The sequence below is a fragment of the Orbicella faveolata genome, unplaced genomic scaffold (assembly GCF_042242905.1).
Source record: "Orbicella faveolata isolate gen_17 unplaced genomic scaffold, um_ofav_v1 contig_2, whole genome shotgun sequence".
In the NCBI taxonomy this organism is placed as follows: Eukaryota; Metazoa; Cnidaria; class Anthozoa; order Scleractinia; family Merulinidae; genus Orbicella; species Orbicella faveolata.
In genome coordinates, this window is record NW_028301547.1 from 21223843 (window position 1) to 21244044 (window position 20202).

Genomic DNA, 20202 nt, shown 5'->3' on the forward strand with positions numbered 1-20202 from the left:
AACGTAAATCAACTAGACTTTTTCACAGAAGAAGGGCTAAGCTAGAAGCGTTTGGAAGTATTTAAACATTATGACACTTAGTACCCGGATTTCCTTTCTTGCTTATAAGTACAACCGCCACGCAGTACATAGCCTCTCGCAGGCGTTCAGTTAACGTCTGGAAGAGGCTTTGCAGTACACGGCAGTTTTTCTGTTAATCAATTACTGTTAAACATTAATCGGTCGTGATGTCAACAAAAACACTCAAGAAAGAAAGTTTCCCTTTGATGGCTTAATGGGTTCCTTAGAACGTGAGCTCGGCGTTTCGGGCTTGGCTCTTCTTCAAATACTGAAGACAAACTAACCTGGAAGTAGCAAAGGCAGCGTGGCCGGGTGGTTTAGGGCGCTGGTGTTGTAATCCGGAGGTCCCAGGTTCAAGGCCTCCACCCTACCACTAGCGGGACATGTTTCTCGGTAGTCCCGAGTCCAGATCCTCGATCACGCTTTGTAAATAGCCAACTGGTCTGCCTCCTGCCAGATGAGATTTTTAACTATGTTACGTTTATTTGAAATATTTGTTTTCTTTGGCATGCCTGTAAACTAGCTACGCTCAGTTAGTGCTTGAGCACTAAGATTTACATTTTTACAAGCCCCAAAACGTCTAGTTCAACCTAACTATGCGACATTTTCAATAGCTTTTTCAGCCTTATATTTAGGCCCCGTCCACACTTATCCGGATATTTTTGAATCCCCAACTTTTTCTTCACGAATTTGAAAATCTCCCCCGTCCACACGTAGCGTATTCAAATCGAGTTCGCCTGTCCACACGCATCTGATAGTATCCGGATTCACTTTGGTACCCAGGGCTCCTCTGCAATAAAATGTCTTTAGAACATGCGCCATAAAAACTAGGCCTGCACGTTGTGCCGCCATGTTGGTTTCTTGTTCAGTAAGAGACTGGACACGATTTTGCTACGTCATCGGATTCAAAAATATCCGGACTCACCCATCTACACGTTATCGGATTCGCTGCGGATTTATTTTTCCACTCTGGAGAACGGATTCAAAAATATCCGGATACGTGTGGATGGTGCCTTAATTTATCGTCATTGAGTCAGATATTATATAACTATTAGACTCATTTCTACTGATTTTTAGCATCGAGAGAGCGCGCTAAGTAATATTAGAGACTAAGTAATGTTAGAGTGGACCTTACGTAGATACGACGGCAGGGACCACGCCTATTAGACAATAAATTTCTATATTACTTCAGAATTTCGAAGTTAGGAAGTTTAAGAAAACCAAGACGGCAAAGGCAACGGGAACGTCACTGAACAAAAGATTTAATGAGCAAAACAATAGCTGTGCACGTGCGTTATAATTCTTGGCACATTTTTTTTGCCGTCCTCGGCAAAACAACGACGTGAAATAACCAAATTCTGCGTTGTCTGGAGAACGTGAACCAGAGTAACTAATTTTTTAAATTTCTATTTCAAAGTTATCGCTGTATTCCAGATTTAGTTTCGTGATAGTTTTGACAGTGATAAACAAAGTGAATGAGTATTGCGAGATTCGTAGGTAAAATATGACTTCATTTTTAAATTGACATTGTCCTCGGCCTGGCCGTTGAGGTTTCTTAAACTCTCTATTATCTAGATCTATTCCGTATAAAACCTTGCTGAATATAATACAAATGCGTTCAGTTCCAATAATTATTAACAATACAAAAAAAAAAAAATCAATGGTTTGCGTTCTACAAAAAAAAAACAAAAAAAAAACTGAAATTGGTCATTTCACGTTGTTGATTTGCAAAAGACGGCCACGAAGTCCTACGGTGCATAATGTTCTGCTCATTAAGCCTTTTGTTTTGGCAACGATCCAGTTGCTTATGGCGTCGTGTTTCGCGGAAGGTCCCCAGTTTAATTGGATGACAGCTTTTGGAATTGTAAAGGAGATTTATTCACCCCACCCGGAGAATAAATGATTTTATGCTGCTTGTTAGTGCCAGTCTCCCAGCAATTGGTTGGGGGGTCATCCGGGTCTTGGAGAATCCAACGTTTAGCAGACGTGGCTAGGTTACTGTCCTCTTTTCCAAAAACTCTAGCTCCCCACTCAGTTCGCAGTTTCCCATCCACCCACCCACCCACCCTTTCGAAAAGATAAGGGGGGATTTCAAATATTTGGTGATTGCGCCGGGTACTCCCCCACCTTTGCTGGGAATGATTTTGATTGCTGAATGTTTTTCGGAGTAAAAAGTTAATTGTTATAAAAATAAACGGCCACCTCGGTGGCCAAAAAATGGCATATTATGCTTTGTTATTTCTTCCCAGCAAATATCGCGCAGCCACTGCACTGTGTAGTAAATTAATCTCAAGTTTGTACAATAACATAGAGCATAAACGCACCAAACACTCTTTTAAAAAATCCGACAAGATAGTCTGTCTTCGTTGGCTCATCTTTAATGTTTTTAACAAAAATCCCGAAGAGCATGCTGAGTTTCTTGGGGCGTTTTTCTCAAATTCAGGCTCTGTCTTCTATCGCCGTTTAGCCAGGCTAGCGTGAGTGCAATATAATGTTTAATAAATAATTAATAAAAACAAAACCGAGTAAATTTATGCTTTAAGTAGGTGAGTAATTCAACACTTAGCCAAAACAATTTTAAAAATAATAACAGCTAGATTAAACAAATTAGATTTGGGAAGAAGAACAAGTTTGCCACTGGAACGGCGGCCAATTACTATAGAAAATCGTATGAATGCCAATGCAAGTAAGGATTTCCACGACTCGTGATATTTGAAAATTCTCTCAAAATTGTACGATCATAAAGGCGAGTGCAATTTGAAAGAATTTTTAAATATCACGAGTAGTGTAAATGTTTAATTACCCGAGCTTTCATATGATTACGTAATCGAATGACTGGGAGTGCAACTAGGATTACGGGTGATATTACACTACGAGTGACATTTGTAAATTTTCTTAAAATTACACCAGCCTTTAGTCGAGTGTTTTTTGTTTTAAAATTGCAAATGTTACGAGTAGTGTAAATCCTAAATTGTTCGAGCTTTCATGCTACTACTTATTTATTACATGAAAATTACGAACGCGCGCGCGTTAATTTGTACAGCAGCGCAAATTACAAAAGAACGATAAATCCGCCGGGCTTCAGCCAATCACAAGGAAGTTATTTCCTCAGTAATATAATAAAAAGTTATATTTGTTGACAAGAATATGAATCTGGGTAAATGGATCCAGAAAACCACTTAGAGGTTGGTTGTCAACTTGAAATTAAAGTAGAAAATTTTATTAATATTTGGACGGTGTAATGTTTTATTTTGTTTGTGAGGAGGTTCTTAATAACAGCATTGCAAAGCCATTTTTGTTATGATAATCGTTTTTCATAGGGAAATTAACAAACAAAGGCCGCCTATAGGTTGTCGGTTTGGAACACTTGCTGGCTTTAGTTCTTGCGCCCAGCTGCTCTCTACGGAACCGTTCCATCTTTATGTGAAGTAACAAAAGAATAGCAACGTGTGGTGGTGTAAATAAATCATCGCGTGCTTGGAGCGCAGAGCGGATAACTCCCTTTCGCCGACGCCAGAAGAAATTTACATTGTGTGTATCATCATTTCCAGTGAATTTGCAGAAATACCTTATTCTGATATCTTCACTTTCGATATAAAGCCAAAGGTAATCTTCTGTGATTTGACTTGCAAGCTGTGTAGGGCCATCAAGGAGTGTCTAATTGTAAGGTAGGTACACATAAAGTTAAAAATAACAAAAATAATAATAAAAAACGCCTAATGTACATCGGCCAGTTTAGAATTGCGTTGTAAGACAACACTTAGTTTGCAAAGGTATATTTAAAAGAAAAAATCGGGGAAACGATGAATAGAACAATTATTGAAGTAGCGAGGTGATAACAGTACAGTTAGCAGAACCCTGATATCATTTTCATCACAAGATACAATCCCGCCCAAAAATCAGTGCCACAGGGACTTTGAGTCATACGTACCGAACTGGCATTGTGCAGATTCGTTTTCACACGCACATGAAATTTTTCCTACAGCAAAGTCCCATCTGGTGTACTTCAATTTAGCGTGATTCACGGGAGACGTAAAATCAGGAGTCTAACTTAGGAAACGTAATAATGGTAGTTTGAAGAAGAATACTCGACAAATGAAAAAGAGTAAAGATCCATACATTATATGAAGTGATGCGAACATGGCATATGGTGAGAAAAGAAACTGAGAATGCGGGATATACTGCAATTGACCAACTTGAAAATCGAGGCTTGCCTTTGTTGTTTTGGATCGAATTATCTCGAATTCCATGCAAAAAATGTTATTGATTGAGGCATAAAATAATTCTATTGAATTTCCCCTTTTAGGTATCAATTTTTATTTCCATACATCAACGGAGCCATCTTCTACTTTAGTTTTAAGCAATTTACTGGAAACCAAACATTGAAAAGCGAGCAATTTAGTGACGTGCCCTGAGTTACAATGACAACGCAAGTGACGGAGCAGTTTTCTACCAATTCCTTCAAAGTAAAAATGGAACAAATCCAAAACATAAGCCTTTATTCCAGATGGCAAGTGTTTGCCTGCAGTACAACTCTTCACGGGCTTAGACACGTCTTCGAGAAGAGCTATTCAATAGCTAAACGGGTCATTTGGCTTTTACTCCTATGGAGTTCCTCTGCCGCATTTTTGTATCTTCTGTCTGTCAGCGTACGCAAATTCAAGTCGAAGCCAATGAAGACAGTAGTATCCCAAACAACGCCGGCAGATGGCTTGAAATTCCCCGCTGTGACAATCTGCAATTTAAACAAGTTTATGAAATCCAAGATAGATGTGGCAGATGAGGATAAAAACTTTGCAAAAATGGGATTGAACATAAGTGGATGCAGCGAGATACGTCAAGTTCGTGGAAATCTTACGTGTGGCCAAGCGTTATTGTGTGCATATGTGTGGTATGGGACAGTCCTGGTTAACGGCTGCAATGAGACAATGCGACAAAACATAATCAAGGCACTCAACCACTCATCAGATCGTCTGTTTAACGAGGAAGAATTTCTTTCTCAGTATGGCCATGACATGGCGAGTATGTTTGTTCTCTACTGCCGTTTCATGAAAGAGGACACCTGTTCGGATAAAGATTTCGTTCCAATCTTAACGCAGTATGGCTTGTGTCACACCTTCAACTCTGGTCAAAATAACTCCGTGCTTCATGCTATATTAGAAGGCCCTGACCTTGGGCTAAATATTGTACTCGATGTTCAACTGAATGAGAGCACATTAAGTGAGTTTTCAACAGGATTAAAAGTGATTGTGCACGATCAAAATACATTTGTCAACCGACATTCTGGATTTAACATCCTTCCCGGCACGCACGCGTCAGTCGCACTCAAGTTGAGAAAGGTTAGTTACTGGTATAATACCCTTGGCGGGAGACCCCCTTATATGGGCTATATAGGTATGTACGGACCGAAAGTGTACGGTTTTCAGCCGTTTTGGTCAGAAATGCAGGGTATCGATTTTGGCTATTTTGGTCATAAATAGGGTATGGCTTTTGCACCCTAGTCTTGAACTGGGTATGTTTTTTAGAGGAAGCTCACTTTTTCAGGTCATATATAGGGTAGGGAGGATCGCAGATTTTTGTCATAAATAGGGTAAGGGTTTTGGGTGGCGGACCACACACCTCCACACAATTTTTCTGGGAGTACCCCCCGGTATAATATCACACATTCAATAGATCATTCAATCTCATGTGCCTATGAGGTATAAGCCCAAGGGGATACTCCCTATAACGGCTTATACGCGGGAGGCTCCGCCCGAAAGGGAAACCTTTTTCAGCCTTCAGATATGTGAAAGGGTAGGGAAATCTGTCATTTAGATATAACGTCAACAGGAACTGAATAAATGAAACCTATTTTTTGGTTAACATTTCTTCTGGTAATGCTTGATGTTCTGCCGTAGTATTGTTTTCGTCGTGAAAGTACCTTATTCCAGTTTGCAACCACTTGGCTGTCTGCGTAGACCTCCTTGGTTTGCTTGTTTGTTTGTTTGCATTTGAATTCTTTATTTTGATTTGTTAGATTGCCAATTTGTGTTCAGAAAGCAAAATTCATAATTAGGAAACCCCAAATTGCAATTTTCGAATCACGATACAAACTGGCTTCTTTTCAATCCAATCGAATTGCTAAAGATTGTAATATTTCTGCACCTATGAATTGCGTTAAGGGCGCAAACAACCCCAAACTGAATACCTTAGACATTCTTCAGGTATTCCTCTTCTAATTCTTTTCAAATCGAGCACAAAAGACTTCAAGCGCCATATAAAACAAAATGCCAACAGGATAAACTGCCAGGAATTGGGTCGTACACCAAGGACGGCTGCCTTTACCAATGTGTCGCAAATAAGACCCTAGAAAAATGTGGCTGCCGTCGTCTTGGAATGCCAGGTAAGATCTTAATTGTGTCCTTTTTTAGTATAAAGGGCCTAGTCTGCATACGAACCAAGTGGCCATCAACCTGGAGCTTATCTCGGTTTCTGTAGCATGAAGCGGTTAGGAGTATTTCTACTCCCCCCTGGATGGGATGCTAGTTTAATCGCAGGGTTACTCCCAGAATTTATACATCTGCTTGAGGATTAAGAGAGGCAGTGTGAGAGTAAAGTGTCTTGCCCAAGAACACAACACAAAGACCACCATTTTTAATAAAGCGATTTAGCCACTCAAAAAACATTTTTCAATTTTAATCCAGTCAAAAATCAAAACAGCAGTTTATGTTATATTAAGCAACCTGACAAGAATTTAATTGTTACTTTCTCAAATAAATATGTATAGTTTTTGTAATTGTTCAGATCTCAAGCTTTCTGAAATATGACACATAAGCAGTTTCAGACTGCATTAAAAACAATGCAAAACAATTTAAGCTTTTCTTGTTTGTAAATTTCTGTTTGTTTTGTTTCTTAGAACCAAAGTTGAAACCTCTGTGCTCTTTCCAAGACATGCAATGTGTTGTAAATTCTCAAGGTAAGAGCATGAACTTAATGATTTCAATGTTCATAGAACAATTAGCACTTTATTATTAAGCCATTTTCCATTTTTAATTTTGAACCTCATCTATTAGTTTTTCCAAATGAACGTTCTGTGTCGATATACCCCGGAATGCAGTTAAACTGTTCAAAAAATGATAATTTCTGAGAAAGGGTTTTGTAGGAATATATGACCTCGAATCTTCTTATAATCAGAGAGGTATGGATGTAGTTTCACTGATCGCTGAGAATTTGTCAAATGTTTATAGTGAGCAGAAGAATGACGCTTTTTCCAACTGATAGCCGAGATCCAATCTTCAAAATTTATTGATAGCTTAAAATGGATGGAAATGTTCACTGATAATCAAGAAATCACCCAAATATTAACTGATGATTAAGATTCGTACGTCTTCTGATGAGCCCCAACATGAGCATTTAACCTCGGCTCGTTGTAAAAAGATGCATTCACATTGCTATCGATCTGTTGAGACGATCAGGTAAGACGTGGCGATACAAACGTTTATTATTATGCAGGCGAATTTTACTGTGCTGTCCTCACTTAAATGACCATAAAAGTTAAAAAAACCCCACACATTATATTACTCCTTACAAATTTAACTTCTTGATGTCGTAAGTGACCACACCCTTGGCAAGACAAATCAGCTTTTTTCTTCGTGAAAATGTTCTACCGTATTGTATCCATTTCTAGCGTCATGTAGTTGATTATTGTCCCACAAGAGCTTACAGGGTCTGGATCAAAACTACTCGACCTCATAACTAATTTGTTTTCATAAATTTCAGGAGAAGTGAGCATCCCGGAATGTTCCTGCAACAACGCATGCTCAGAACTGGAGTATGAAGCAAGTGCTTCTTATTCCAAATTCCCGGATAACTCGATCATCCAAGTTTTACATAAATTCTACGGAAGAGGGGAAAGCTCCAGTTATATGAAGTAAGTTACTTCCAGAAAACAAAAAATAGGAAATAATGTTGGCCGCCTTGCTTCAAACCTACATATAACGGGAAGGATAAACGAAAGCTGCCCAAGGTGAACAGAAAAAAGAGTAGTGCATGTTATATACCTCCATACATGTATGTCCGCTAGCCTGCTCGCATGCAGGCTACATGTTCCCCTCGCTTGTTACTATCATCATCATCATCATCATCATCATCATCATCATTATTATTTTTATAAAATCTCCTCAGAAAACCAATTTACAAATCTTCACACATTCCACTATCGCAGACTAAAATTTTGAAGAAAATAAAAATATCATGAGATCCTAAAATACTAATTCACAAGCTCATGCCATCATCGACTTTCTAAAACTAGAGGATACACGCCCGGTTAGCGTTTAAACGGCAGACTTTCATTATTATCATAATATGATGATGATGATGATGATGATAATAAGAGAAAAAACACTATTCATATACTAAAGTTTTGATGAAAATAAAAACATTAAAAAGATCCTAAAACTCTAATTCACAAGTTTACGCCATTATGCACTTTCTAAAATTAGCGCACACACGCCTGGTTAGCGTTTAAACGGCAGTCATTATTAGTAGTAGTAGTAGTAGTAGTAGTAGTAGTAGTAGTAGTAGTAGTAGTAGTAGTAGTAGTAGTAGTAGTAGTAGTAGTAGTAGTAGTAGTAGTAGTATTGTTATCATTATTATTATTATTATGATTATGATTATTATTATTATTTCTGCAATACGAATTACCTCAAACAAGGTTTGTGTTGTAGAAATAATAATTACGCTTGTGAGCTCAAAGGTTGGTTGAACCATCTTATGTGATTACAGCCGAGTACTAATTTATTACGTGACTTGTAACTGGGTGATAGTCGGACCAAGATTTTTTCGTAATGTCTGCAGGGGCCGTCCGCAGGTATTATGAGCGATGTTATAATTAAATGCCACGCTGTCTTTCAAAACACGGAAGGCACAAGGTAAACGATGGCATTACAATAAACTCAGTTCTTCTTAAACATCGCTAACCGTTCGGGACCGAGACTCCGCGTTGTTCGATTTTTACAAGAAGAACCCCGGCGATGTTCTGTAAGTGCGGTCCTCGCACTCGGTTAATAAGGAGTAATGTGCCAGCTTCGAGCTCGTTATAATCATAATATGCCCCTGCTAAATCGAAGAAGCAGTTGTCGCTTTTAAATGCAATTAAATATCAGTCTAACGCTACTACAACCGATCTGTGGATTTTTTTTGTTTAATTTTAAGACTTATAGTCAAGCGTTTTATTTCTGGGCCTCTGGCTCGAATATGGAGTGCAACCTAGTCCAACGTTTTGATTTTAATAAGTCGATTGATTGATCGATTGATTGATTGATTGGTTGATTGGTTGGTTGATTGGTTGATTAATTGATTGATTGATTGATTGATTGATTGATTGATTGGTTGATTGATTGCCCAGTATCAATATAACGCTGGACAGCATTTTGTCCTGGAAGGTTCCATGCAGTTTTCATCCGGTTTCTCTAGTGCTTTTCAGACGTCTGAGCTCGTCGCCTCTTGATTACGCTCATGTACAGTTGTTTAAATAATTCTAAATTTTCTTGTTACTTTCTCTTTTTCCTATTTTGCTCATCCCGACACTTCAACGTTTGTTCAGAGAGAACTATGTTTTTCTTCAAGTCGGTTTTCAACACTTGGCCTACGAAATGCGCGAAGATGTCCCAAGTTATGGAACGGAGAGTCTGTTCGGTAAGTATGAGCCTTGCTCTGCTGAGGCATTCAGTCAGCGGTCTCTGTGTGTTTAAAATAGAACTGCGGGTAGTAGAGAAGAATTTCAACCTGCAAACGAGCTCTCAGGTCGAAAGAACATAAGGTGGAAAGGGGTTCTTCGGTTTGCCTTCAGTCTAGCTTCGGTCGCGTCTTTTCTACCCTTTGCCCCCCTAAAGCTTGGTTACTGTAGACTTTACGAAGACTGTCACAAAAGTACCAGATGTATGCCGCGTTCTAGTAGTAAAGGTACTGGACTTCTGGGGCGGATCTAGGGAGGTTCGAGGGTCGAATCCCCTAAATCAAAAAGAATGAGACATTGTAACTCGCTGACTTAGCCTCAGAATACCAGAAATCCTATTTCCGAGGACCTCAATTTTAAACATTTTCCGGAGAGGATTCCCCCATTCCCCCAGGGAGGTACAGGGGACTGCCTTGAGTGGTTCGTATCTCGAACCCCTTCTCTAATATCCTTCTGATAAAGAACATTGAACAACGAAGTTTGAAAATTATTGGTAACAGCAATCTAAAACTACCATCAGCAGAGAACTTAACTAAGCGCAAAAGCAGTCAGTTTGCCTTGGACTGTCTTCAAATTGTGTTTGCATCCCCTTTAAGATCACTTCACCCTAAGAACACAAGGAACAATGGTTTATCAGTGAAACTACCCAAAGTTCGCCTTGAATTTGGGAAGAAAAGCTTTCACTATCAAGGAGCCAAGATTTTTAATGAACTGCCCAATAGACGGATTCGGCTAACTCACGTGCGGGTGTTACGTGACTTGAATTGGGTACAACGACAACCAAAACAAGTGCGTACGTATTGACATTTACAGAAAAATAAGCCACGATTCCGCGGTTTTGTTGCACCGGAGACTGTCAGAACAGCTCCGCTAACTGAAAAGATCTGCCGTTTCTCCTCTCTGTTTGGATCGTGAAAATGAAAAGATCCACGATATTTAAACGTCAGCACTGCGGCGAACACTTTACATCGGAAAATTGTATTAATCCTTACTCTAGTAAAAATCGATTGAAGGCCGATGCAGTTCCTTTTTTTTTTCGTGGGATAAAGATAAGCAGGAGAAGGTCCAAGCGGTGAAGAGGTACGCTTCAGAAAATTAAAGATGAATCAAAGCAGAAAAGAAAATGAAGAAACGGATTCGGCAGCATCTGAAGGACAATGTGTCACGTTGGTCTCGACTAAGGCTGGCGAGGAAATTATTTCTCGAAAGGCACAAACATCTTGAGGATGAAATCTGTAGTTAATTAGATGAATATCTTAGAATTCCCTGGTTACATAATTTTTCTGTATCCTACCTTCTTTCCGAATGTACAACCTAAAGAAAGAGGGAAAATTTATTACACTTTTCACAGTTATTTAACAGTCATGGTGAATTCCTGAATATCATTACAATTTCTGTTGCCTAATCTAGATAGAAAAATGCAGATTTACTGGGATACTACAATGAGAAAATCAAGTGTTATTAACACAGAGAAACTGCTCTCGAAATATACCAAGACTAGGGTAGTCATGTAAAGATTGCATCACTCGGGATATCTTTGATATTAAGACATGAATAATCATTCAACTGGAGCAATAATGCAAATACATGATTGCAGTGTCCACCGCTTCCTCCCTTACACGAAGAGCGTGCTTAATTAATTAAAAACTTCTGCCCTGCCATCGCTCTCCCTGAAGATTACGGCTAAAATGATGCTCTTCAATTTTTCTTAGAGACCTTTAGCAACGTGCCTTGATATGGAAATCCTCCAACTACTGACACGTGTAAACATCGTCAACATACCCTTCCCGAAAGAACTTATAGCTTTTCTCTCCAGCATTCTTTTTTCCGCCTTGCTCGAGCCACGAAGACCATGTTCGTTGACCCAAATTTTGGAAAATTTCTCGAGATTTTGACCATTTCTATTCTTTATTGAATAAACAACTACAGCAACGCACGTGATTAACTCAACAAATACATGCGGCTGTAATAATAAAGAAAATGTTAAGGGAGCCTCCTTTTCACGCAATGTAAACACCCAATTCAATGTCACGTGTTAGCCGAATTTGTCGATCGAATTGAGATCCATAACTTCAAGATTTCTATTACCTTTTTTTTTTACCTTATTTTCACTATAGTTTATTTTACAGGCCCTCTGATAACAGTGTTGAATACACTGACATGAGTCATCCTGTTTAAATATTCGTTGTTATTATTATTATTATTGTAATAGTGGTACTTTCGAAATGTAAAACCTTGTTTAAATGTTATCGTTTAGGAGAACTTGGTGGAAACATGGGATTACTTCTTGGATGTAGTTTACTGACGCTCTGCGAATTCATCCAGTTTCTGGTGGACACTGTTATGTCCAGGATAAGGAAAAGCTCTAAAAACGTAAACCCTGAACTCAGCAACCCATAGCTATCAATCCTGAAGAACCATGACAAATTTTCTAGGTGGTGGAAATGCTGTGACGGTGTATTGCATACAATTGCTAGATGTAGACGAGTGTAGGGGTGTGACTGCGATGAACTTGACTCCATTCCAACGAAAAACGTGAAGGAAACTAGATAATGAGTAAGAGAACTTGAACAGGAAAAAAACGGGCGCTTTCTTAGCTCAGAAACAGAATAGACGAGTGACATAAATGTTCACAAGAGATTGGATTTTCAGAACACCATTCAGGGGACTATATGGATCACAAAATGAAGCTAGGCTTCCCCTGCTTTCTGGCTCAAAAAATGTTTGTGCAGGAGTATTAAGGATTTCTTTAACAATGCGGTTATTTATCGGGTATTTCTGCCGATCTTCCCCTTCATGTCAGGAAGCCAGGAACAAATAGAATTTATCGATCTAGCAAAGAAGCCAAGGCCATGCATTAAAAAAAAATGTATACGCTGTCATAAAACGCGACGGTAATTTACGAACACGAGTGCAATTTAGAAACTGCTTTTTGGCGACTACTGTTTTCTGCATGTCTAAATTATCCTAATGTAGCCGGAGTGTTATATTGGTGTTCATCGTAAATGGGTTTGGTTTCCTTTTTACTTTATGATTAGCTACTCTGTCAATCAGTAACTGTCAGTCAGTGACTGTGTTATAAAAATAATAATGATGGTAAAAGTAACTTTAAATGAGCACTGTAAGTTGTAAGTTTGGTTAATGGAGTAAGAGAGGATGAAGGGTAAGGGAGCTGATTTCCCATGTATGCATATTATTCTCAAGCTGATCCCTCTAAAGTTATTTTTAGATATGGTATCCAGTCCTCCCGCTGATAAATTTACCGTGCGCGTTGCTTAGATGTTTTCGTGGAGGATAAATTACCTGCAAATTGAGCTGTTTCTAGACCGTTCTAGGATTTCTAACGCCGGGAGTGATCCAAAAATAACTTGAGATGGATTACTTTAGGAATAAGACCTCTATTGGAGAATAACTATTTTACCCTTCATCTCCTCTTGGTATAAGCAAGAGAATATGACCTGAAAATACGTGCACTGTGTTCAGTTGTGGTTGCTGAGTAAGTTTACTTAGCTATAATACCACAAAAGACCGAGCCCAAACTCAAAGATTACTTCATTTTCGACAGCACTTATTTCTTTTTAAAATCTTACGGGGAGTAAAGCTGTGAATACTGATTACGTGATATTTAATGATTGGGCCAAGGGCGACCTACTCAATGTGAAGAATTATTCACGAAGGACGTTTCAATTTTATCTCAGTGCAAATTGTAAGATATCTTTGTTTTGAGGGACGAAGATGCTAGGCAAGCCATCATGAATCATGATGAGGTGAGTTAAGTAATGTATATTCATGAGTGGGACGCTTTATTATATACCATTGGACATTACAACGACGAATTACATGTAACTTGTTTTCAAGACACATGTATCATGCTTTGAACAAGATAAGTAATAGATTATTTTACGCCTTTGTTTTTCTTTTTATATATAAAACTCGGTACCCGGTCATATTTATATTGTCTATAAGGGGGTAAAGTCTGCATACGAACCAAGTGGCTGATCAGGCCGGAGCTTATCCCGGCTTCAGTAGCATGAAGCCACCAGGAGTATTTCTACTCCCCCCTGGATGGGATGATAGTTCATCCAGGGTTACCCCCTGGCATTAAATTTGCCAGTAACCATTTACACAGTTGCGTGGCGAAAGGCACTGTGAAAGAAAAGTGTCTTGGCCAAGAACACAACACAATGTCCTCGGCCAGGGCTTGAACCCAGACCGCTCGCTCCGGGGTCGAGCGCACTAACCATGAAGTCTCAAGGCTTCTGTGAAGAAAGCTTGTAAAAAGTATCCACGCAGGCTTTTTCTCGCTCCTCCAGAAATTAATGGATCTGCATGGAGAATCAGTTTTCTTTCAGACTGGCCATGACCAGCTCAAACGCCATTTTCAGAGTCGTACTTTGTTCCAGACCTATCTAATTCTCAATTGTTCTTCACAAAGATCGTCGAAAAGCTGTTATCTTCAAGAAATACTGAGACTGTCCACTCTGATCTACTCCCAGACTTTCCTTATGTCTTGAAGAAATACGGACTAAGCACTGAGAATGCCCACTAATCTATTCTCAGACTTTCCTTGGCGGGGGGGGGGGGGGAGGGGGGGGAATTTAGATGATAATGAGATTTTTTTGGATGTTGATCTTCCACAAATTCCAAGGGCTGTTGATACTTTTTTTGCATGTTTGTTGTCTTATGCTGATCCATTGTCCGTCTGATCATCTGGGATACTTTTAGATCTGTTTGTTCGGGAGTCTAAGACGTTCCAAAGTAAATCCACGAACTCGAACAATGTCAACAGACTGCAGCCCAAGAAAAGGCCCATATTTCCGCCAATATCACCTGAAACAGGGAGGATGTCCACTGTCAAATTATGGAGTGACCTAAGTATGGCTAATTATAAATAGTATTCAGGCAGAAAAATGTACAAGAAATTACAAAGAGGAACCAAAGTAAGAACATTCTAACCCCACGATCATTTAAGGCGTTTTTGCTGTAGTTCATCGTCTTTCATGGCTTTATGACAACGATTAAAGAGGTTTACACCATGCATTTAAGTTTAGAGAAATTTTGAATAGAATACTTATAATTTACCGGAATGTCGTTCTGTGGGTGTGACTTAAATTATCTTAAATTTCTTTTTTTTTCTTTTACCAGGTCTTTAACGGGCTACCTTAAGATCACTAGAACCCAGTCCTTCTGAACTTTTCTGTCGTTCCCCTCCCTTTCAAAGTATTTTGTTTCAGTTTTGCCAAAAGCGAAACAGTTTTGAGGCGGCAAAAGGTCAGCTCAGTTGTTACCTAACAAACTCCCCATTCTATAACTTGGTGTTTCCGTCACAAAAGTGTATCCGTAATGATGAAAGCCAACTTGAAGGAATACCAAGCTTCCCCTGAAAGATACAGTACGTCAAACATGGTGTATTTGCTTGTATATGTCGCTGTTTTAGTGTCTTGTCAAGGTTAAGATACGTCGAGATCTCAAACATTTCATTCTAACTACTAGAAATATTCCCGAAAAAAGATTGATCCACAATGGCATGGGTGACTCTGTGGCGAAGGTTTATGAAACTGGTTTTATTGTCAGATAATAATGTTTGTCTTCAGATAATAACATAGTCAGTCAGTCAGTCAGTCAGACAATCGCCTAGTTCGGTCAGCAGTTAGTATTCAAGTCAGACAGTCAGCGAGCAGGCAGGTGAGAACAGGTAGTCCAACAGTTGTGCCAACGTTAAGTTCACTCATGCATCTATCACACTTAGTTGAGAACTTCCACCTATAGAAGCTAAGAATGAATGACATTTTTAAGCTAGCCCCTTTAATGCGAATTAGAGATGCTTTTACCTTTGGTATTCCATACTTTTGTTATAAGCATGGTTGTGTTTTAAGATCTTGGCTGCGCCGTCATCCGGAAATTCAGAGTAAGACACCTGAGCGATGTACTCGATCTCTTCGCAAGGAATTCCGCAAGAACATTCAAAAGGGTTCTGCCATGCTAAAAGGAAATTACGGAGGCAGTGTTTTTCACAATGCGAAAAGGTTTTAGGTTTTGCCAGGAGAAAGTCAAATCTAATGGCACGTTAGCTTTCTTGGTAACATGTACAAGATATAACTTTTGAACTTGAAAGCAAAAGGAATACAGGTTTTTTTCGCGTGACAACTCTTCTGTAAAATTGAAACAAAGTCCCAGGAAAACTAAGATCCCTGCCCTTTTAACGACTACAACAAATTGACCACAACGGCTAGCCTCCATTTCATCTAAATGCTCTTGCATTTTGACTGCACTAGCCCTAACCCCTAACCATAAGGAAAAAGTACACGCACATAACACAACTTAAATCATTTCTACTAAGTTTCTCAAGTTTGCCCTTGTTCATCACGATCACTAACTATTTATTGGGTTTTCTGTAATGAAAGAGAAGACATCAACCTTTCAATCCGTTCAGGACGGATTTACTTTTTAAAAAAAATTCAAGTATTATAGAACTGATCTCAGGTAAAACCCCTTTCGATTCGATGGGAGAAACAAGGACAACTTTGTCAGCAATACTTACCTTCACTCTGTTCCTTACAGAATTCGTGTTGAAATGTACATACAGGTAAGTTAGATGGCACTGCAAAGAAAAGAACAAATAATTCGTGTACACTCTTTTTTTCTTTTAAAAAAAATTGGGTTTCTGGCCAGGCTGAATATTCTTATTTGTCTGCCGGTTTTGGCTGAAAGTATTCTTATGAACATTCTTAGTTTAAAGCCCCATGTGACCCTCATAACTCCTTGCAGAAACGTTGTTAGCATCGAATATACAGATAGTGCTGTTTTTGTCGTTTTGGGGGTAAGCTGGTGTACTGGTGCCGTTTAGAGAAGGGAGGAATTTTATACCATTTAGTTAAAATTAAACATAGATATTGTACGTATTGCATTTACAAATTTTCAACTCAGAAAATTACATTATTTTCGAAATCTTAGCTCTGGGTTTATTGTTAAAATATTCTTAACATTTCGCCAATTTCAAACTCGATATTTCTTGTTTATTTCTGCCTCAGTCCACTTGATTAGCTGCATGATCAGACGTATTATACTTACAAGGTACTCCGGTCATTCTACACCCACATAGCTCTAGGGTTTTGTTTGCTTGACACTGCGTAAAGCAGCCGTTTCTATCGTAACGTGGTATTCCAGGGAGTGCTCTCTGCGTACAATTTGACTTGTATGGATATGGAAGGCGTTCATACTACAACACAGAAAAAAAAAAACAAAAAAAAACTTAAGCCTGTTTTATTTATATTTTCAAAGAGCCTGTTTTTGTTTTTAACTATTAACTTAATAGGAATCAGACTTATATCAAACTTTAATCATGACACCATATCACGCCTGGAAGGCGTCATACTGTCATTTTGGATCTTAAAAAGTCAAAATTGGCTCGAAAAACCAGAAAAAAAAAAAAATGTAAAGATGACTTTAAGACAAAATTCTATTTATGCAAGAAATCAAGAAATCGTACTAAGTACAAGTTTAATTTGAAGTTGACAAGTCGGGAAATTTTCATTGCACTGTCTACTTAATTCTCATTACGACAGCTTTCGACCATGTCAAATCACGAGGATCTCTTTAAGAGCAATTAATTAGTAGTGAAATGAAAACAAGAGATTTTTAGGACCCAGCTAAGCCATTAGCACTCACCACAGCAAGCCTTAGAAGCTTAGTGAACCACTCTCTGCATTTACGATGCGTGAAGTTTTTGTTCCTATTTTACCTTTGTATATTGCCAACCCTATTTCCCATGTTCCAGTAATGAAAGTGTAATATTTCTTTACTTTTTCGAGTTTTTGTACTTTTTCTATATTTTTTTTCTGTGTAGTGCATCCTAAAAGCTTTAGCGACATAATGTAACTCTGAAATGAGCGTTATTTTTGTTGTGCTAGTACTGTGTGCGTGCGTTATGTATTTTTTTTAGTATTAACTTTAGTAGCGTGCTTGAAAATTATTTTTAGTGTGGGCAGTTTAAAAATGTGAAAAGAAAAAAAAAAGAACTTTAAACAGTGTGCCATCGAGTATTGTATTAGCATTAATTTTGTACATAGGATTTTTTAATTGTAAGTACTTTCGGTACCAAAAAAAAAAGCAGTCCTTAGAAAATTTGAGTTAAAGACTAGTTCAAAAGTCGATTGTTTGGAAATCGTCTGATTTTTACTTACTTTGGAAGAGTCGTATACTAAATTTGATTCAGTAGATGCCAAATTATTTTTGAAAAGCAATGTTTTCGTCATATATCACAAAATGACATAATAGAATAGTGTTTGCAAATGTAGCCCGAAATGTTGAAGAGGTAATTAAGCGGGCCAGTCTGGCGATGATTTTCGTCCACTGAGTTCTGGTGCAGAGCAGCAACGCTTAGCTTGAAGCATGCTCGTAGCAAAGCTGCCAAACACATCCTTGAATCTCAAGTCCAATAATAATGATTTCTCATCTTGAAAACTCAGAAAAATGACAGGTAACCGATTCTAGGAGCGAGTTAATTAACCTTTAACACTAATGAGGGCCAAATGGATTTTTGACAAATTTTAAGAAAAAAATTGATTTCTAGCTCAAGTTTAGTGCAGTTTCAATGATATAAATTGTTGACATTCTGTGTAGAAAGGAGCGAATTATAGTTATGCTGTTTTTATTCTATGAAATCATGAAGAAAAATTTATTAAGTTCATTACGGCTTCGAGCCGGACCGAACACCCGGTGGCAGCTGCGCTCCCTTAGAGAGCGGTTGATCAGACAACACTGACCTGGTCATAAAAAAAAAAAAATGTATATATATATGAGTTTATATTTAAGGACTGAGCGATTTGCGAAGTTTGCCATGTATGGATCAGTACGATTTACATCTCACATTGCAGCGTAAGGGTTCAACTTTAAAAAAGGCCTACTTTTAATTAAATTTCTGATCCTGATTAGCACAACCCTGTGGTTAATCAAGATTAGAGCACGAAACGTCTGGCCTTGAATGGTCCTTGATTAAAATTTCCGTTTAAAATTTGCCGAATTATCGGACCCGTGGAAATTAAAAAAAGTAAGAGTAACCAATGGAATAATAACTTTTACAATTTGACGTATGCAAAACCTACCTTTGACGTTGTTATTCTTGCCAAAGTATGCGATCCAGGAAACACGTTGAATCCACTCTCCAAGTTTATGAAAGTTCCCTGATCATGCACTATTACCCTTAGCCCGCGAGAAAATTCACTGATGGTGTTTTCATTCGCTTGTACGTCCACAATTATACTAAGGCCGCCGGAAGATCCTGCTCTTCGTGTACTACGAATTTTTGTTCCATTTTTCCCAGAATTGAAAGTGAAACAACGGCCATTTTCTGTAAGGGAAGGGTAAAAATCGTCCGGTGTGCAATTTTCAGAAGTCGCGAAGCGACAGTAGTAAAGAAACATTTCTTGGAATTGGTGTCCGTAAGTTTCAAAAAATTCTTCCGGGTTGAAAATTGGATCCTTTGTGCTGTTAAGAACGCTGATAACGCGCTGTCTTGTGCTGTCGTTGCAATTGTCGGTTACTGAAGAACCAAATTGTTCAAAAGCACACAATAAACCTTGGCCACAGGTCATGTTTTTGTTAACCATTTTTACCGCTTCACACGCTGAGAGATTTAAACTCATTCTGTGAAAATTCTCATCGTTTTCAAGCATGTTAATTTGCGTTTTGACGAATCGGTTTAAGTTACAAATTGTAACAGCGGGGAACGTCAGTTCTCCCTTCTCAGGAATAACTTCTGAGAATTCGACGCTCACTGGGTTTGAAAAGTATTTATCGACACTTTCTTTGACAAGATAAATGTAAATTCCCGTTGCACCCATAAGCATCAGTAACCAAAGCATTCGACGGAATCTTGAGGGACTTTCAAAGACATAGCGAAGGCCGTGAACAGTTGTATTAGCCACAAATGATTGCCATTTCGGGATAACCATGTTGTTAAGGCTGTAGCCAGATTGTCAACTACAAAATTGAGCGTTTTTACAGTTCTTCAGTTACAGTCTTCAGGAAGTTCAAGTCTTCAGTGGTCAAATTCAAGGCTAAAAATATCAGTTTGCAAAGTTCACCTTGCGGAGCAATGAAAACAACTATTTTCCATGGGAAGTTGGATGTTTCTAGTTACGATGAGTCTCTCGGTTTCGAAGTAATGATGATAAAAGCGCAGCGGAAATAATAAATAATTCAAAAGCCATGAAACTGAACCCAAAACAATCCTCTTTCTTGTTTTTTACCTGCTGTGAGTTTCTTAAAGTTTCTTATTCATTTCTACCGTCTGGCCTACTTTAGATCATGCAGTTGCTTGCTGGCACCATTCCATTATTCTAGGGCACAAATTTCCAAGTGTTTGTGAAAATCAATTACAATGTGTACATGGCCGGTGACACCCTTTTATCAAAATAATGAATTGA

General features: G+C 38.5%; 2 protein-coding genes across 2 annotated transcripts; one reads left to right on the forward strand and one right to left on the reverse strand.

The window, feature by feature from the left end:
• Positions 1–4383: 4383 nt before the first annotated feature.
• LOC110065959 (acid-sensing ion channel 1A-like) lies at positions 4384–13672 on the forward strand. Its single transcript, XM_020773141.2, has 6 exons — positions 4384–5399; positions 6295–6442; positions 6956–7015; positions 7819–7969; positions 9644–9735; positions 12033–13672. The coding sequence occupies exons 1-6, from the start codon at positions 4482–4484 to the stop codon at positions 12173–12175; spliced, it is 1512 nt and encodes a 503-aa protein (XP_020628800.2). The 5' UTR covers positions 4384–4481; the 3' UTR covers positions 12176–13672.
• A 688-nt stretch (positions 13673–14360) lies between these two features.
• LOC110065951 (acid-sensing ion channel 2-like) lies at positions 14361–20162 on the reverse strand. The gene is made up of 6 exons (XM_089290247.1): positions 18880–20162; positions 16847–16994; positions 16317–16376; positions 15607–15757; positions 15064–15155; positions 14361–14605 (listed from the first exon to the last, which is right to left on the reverse strand). The coding sequence occupies exons 1-6, from the start codon at positions 19726–19728 to the stop codon at positions 14457–14459; spliced, it is 1449 nt and encodes a 482-aa protein (XP_089146373.1). The 5' UTR covers positions 19729–20162; the 3' UTR covers positions 14361–14456.
• Positions 20163–20202: the final 40 nt, after the last annotated feature.

Coding starts and splice junctions, on each gene's coding strand:
- LOC110065959 (XM_020773141.2), top strand. CDS start 4,482: ATGACAACGCAAGTGACGGAGCAGTTTTCTACCAATTCCTTCAAAGTA. Junction 6,443..6,955: donor CCGTCGTCTTGGAATGCCAG/GTAAGATCTTAA, acceptor TTTGTTTCTTAG/AACCAAAGTTGAAACCTCTG. Junction 7,970..9,643: donor GAAAGCTCCAGTTATATGAA/GTAAGTTACTTC, acceptor ACGTTTGTTCAG/AGAGAACTATGTTTTTCTTC.
- LOC110065951 (XM_089290247.1), bottom strand. CDS start 19,728: ATGGTTATCCCGAAATGGCAATCATTTGTGGCTAATACAACTGTTCAC. Junction 16,377..16,846: donor TAGAATGACCGGAGTACCTT/GTAAGTATAATA, acceptor TTTTCTTTGCAG/TGCCATCTAACTTACCTGTA. Junction 15,758..16,316: donor CTGTAAGGAACAGAGTGAAG/GTAAGTATTGCT, acceptor ATTTCCTTTTAG/CATGGCAGAACCCTTTTGAA.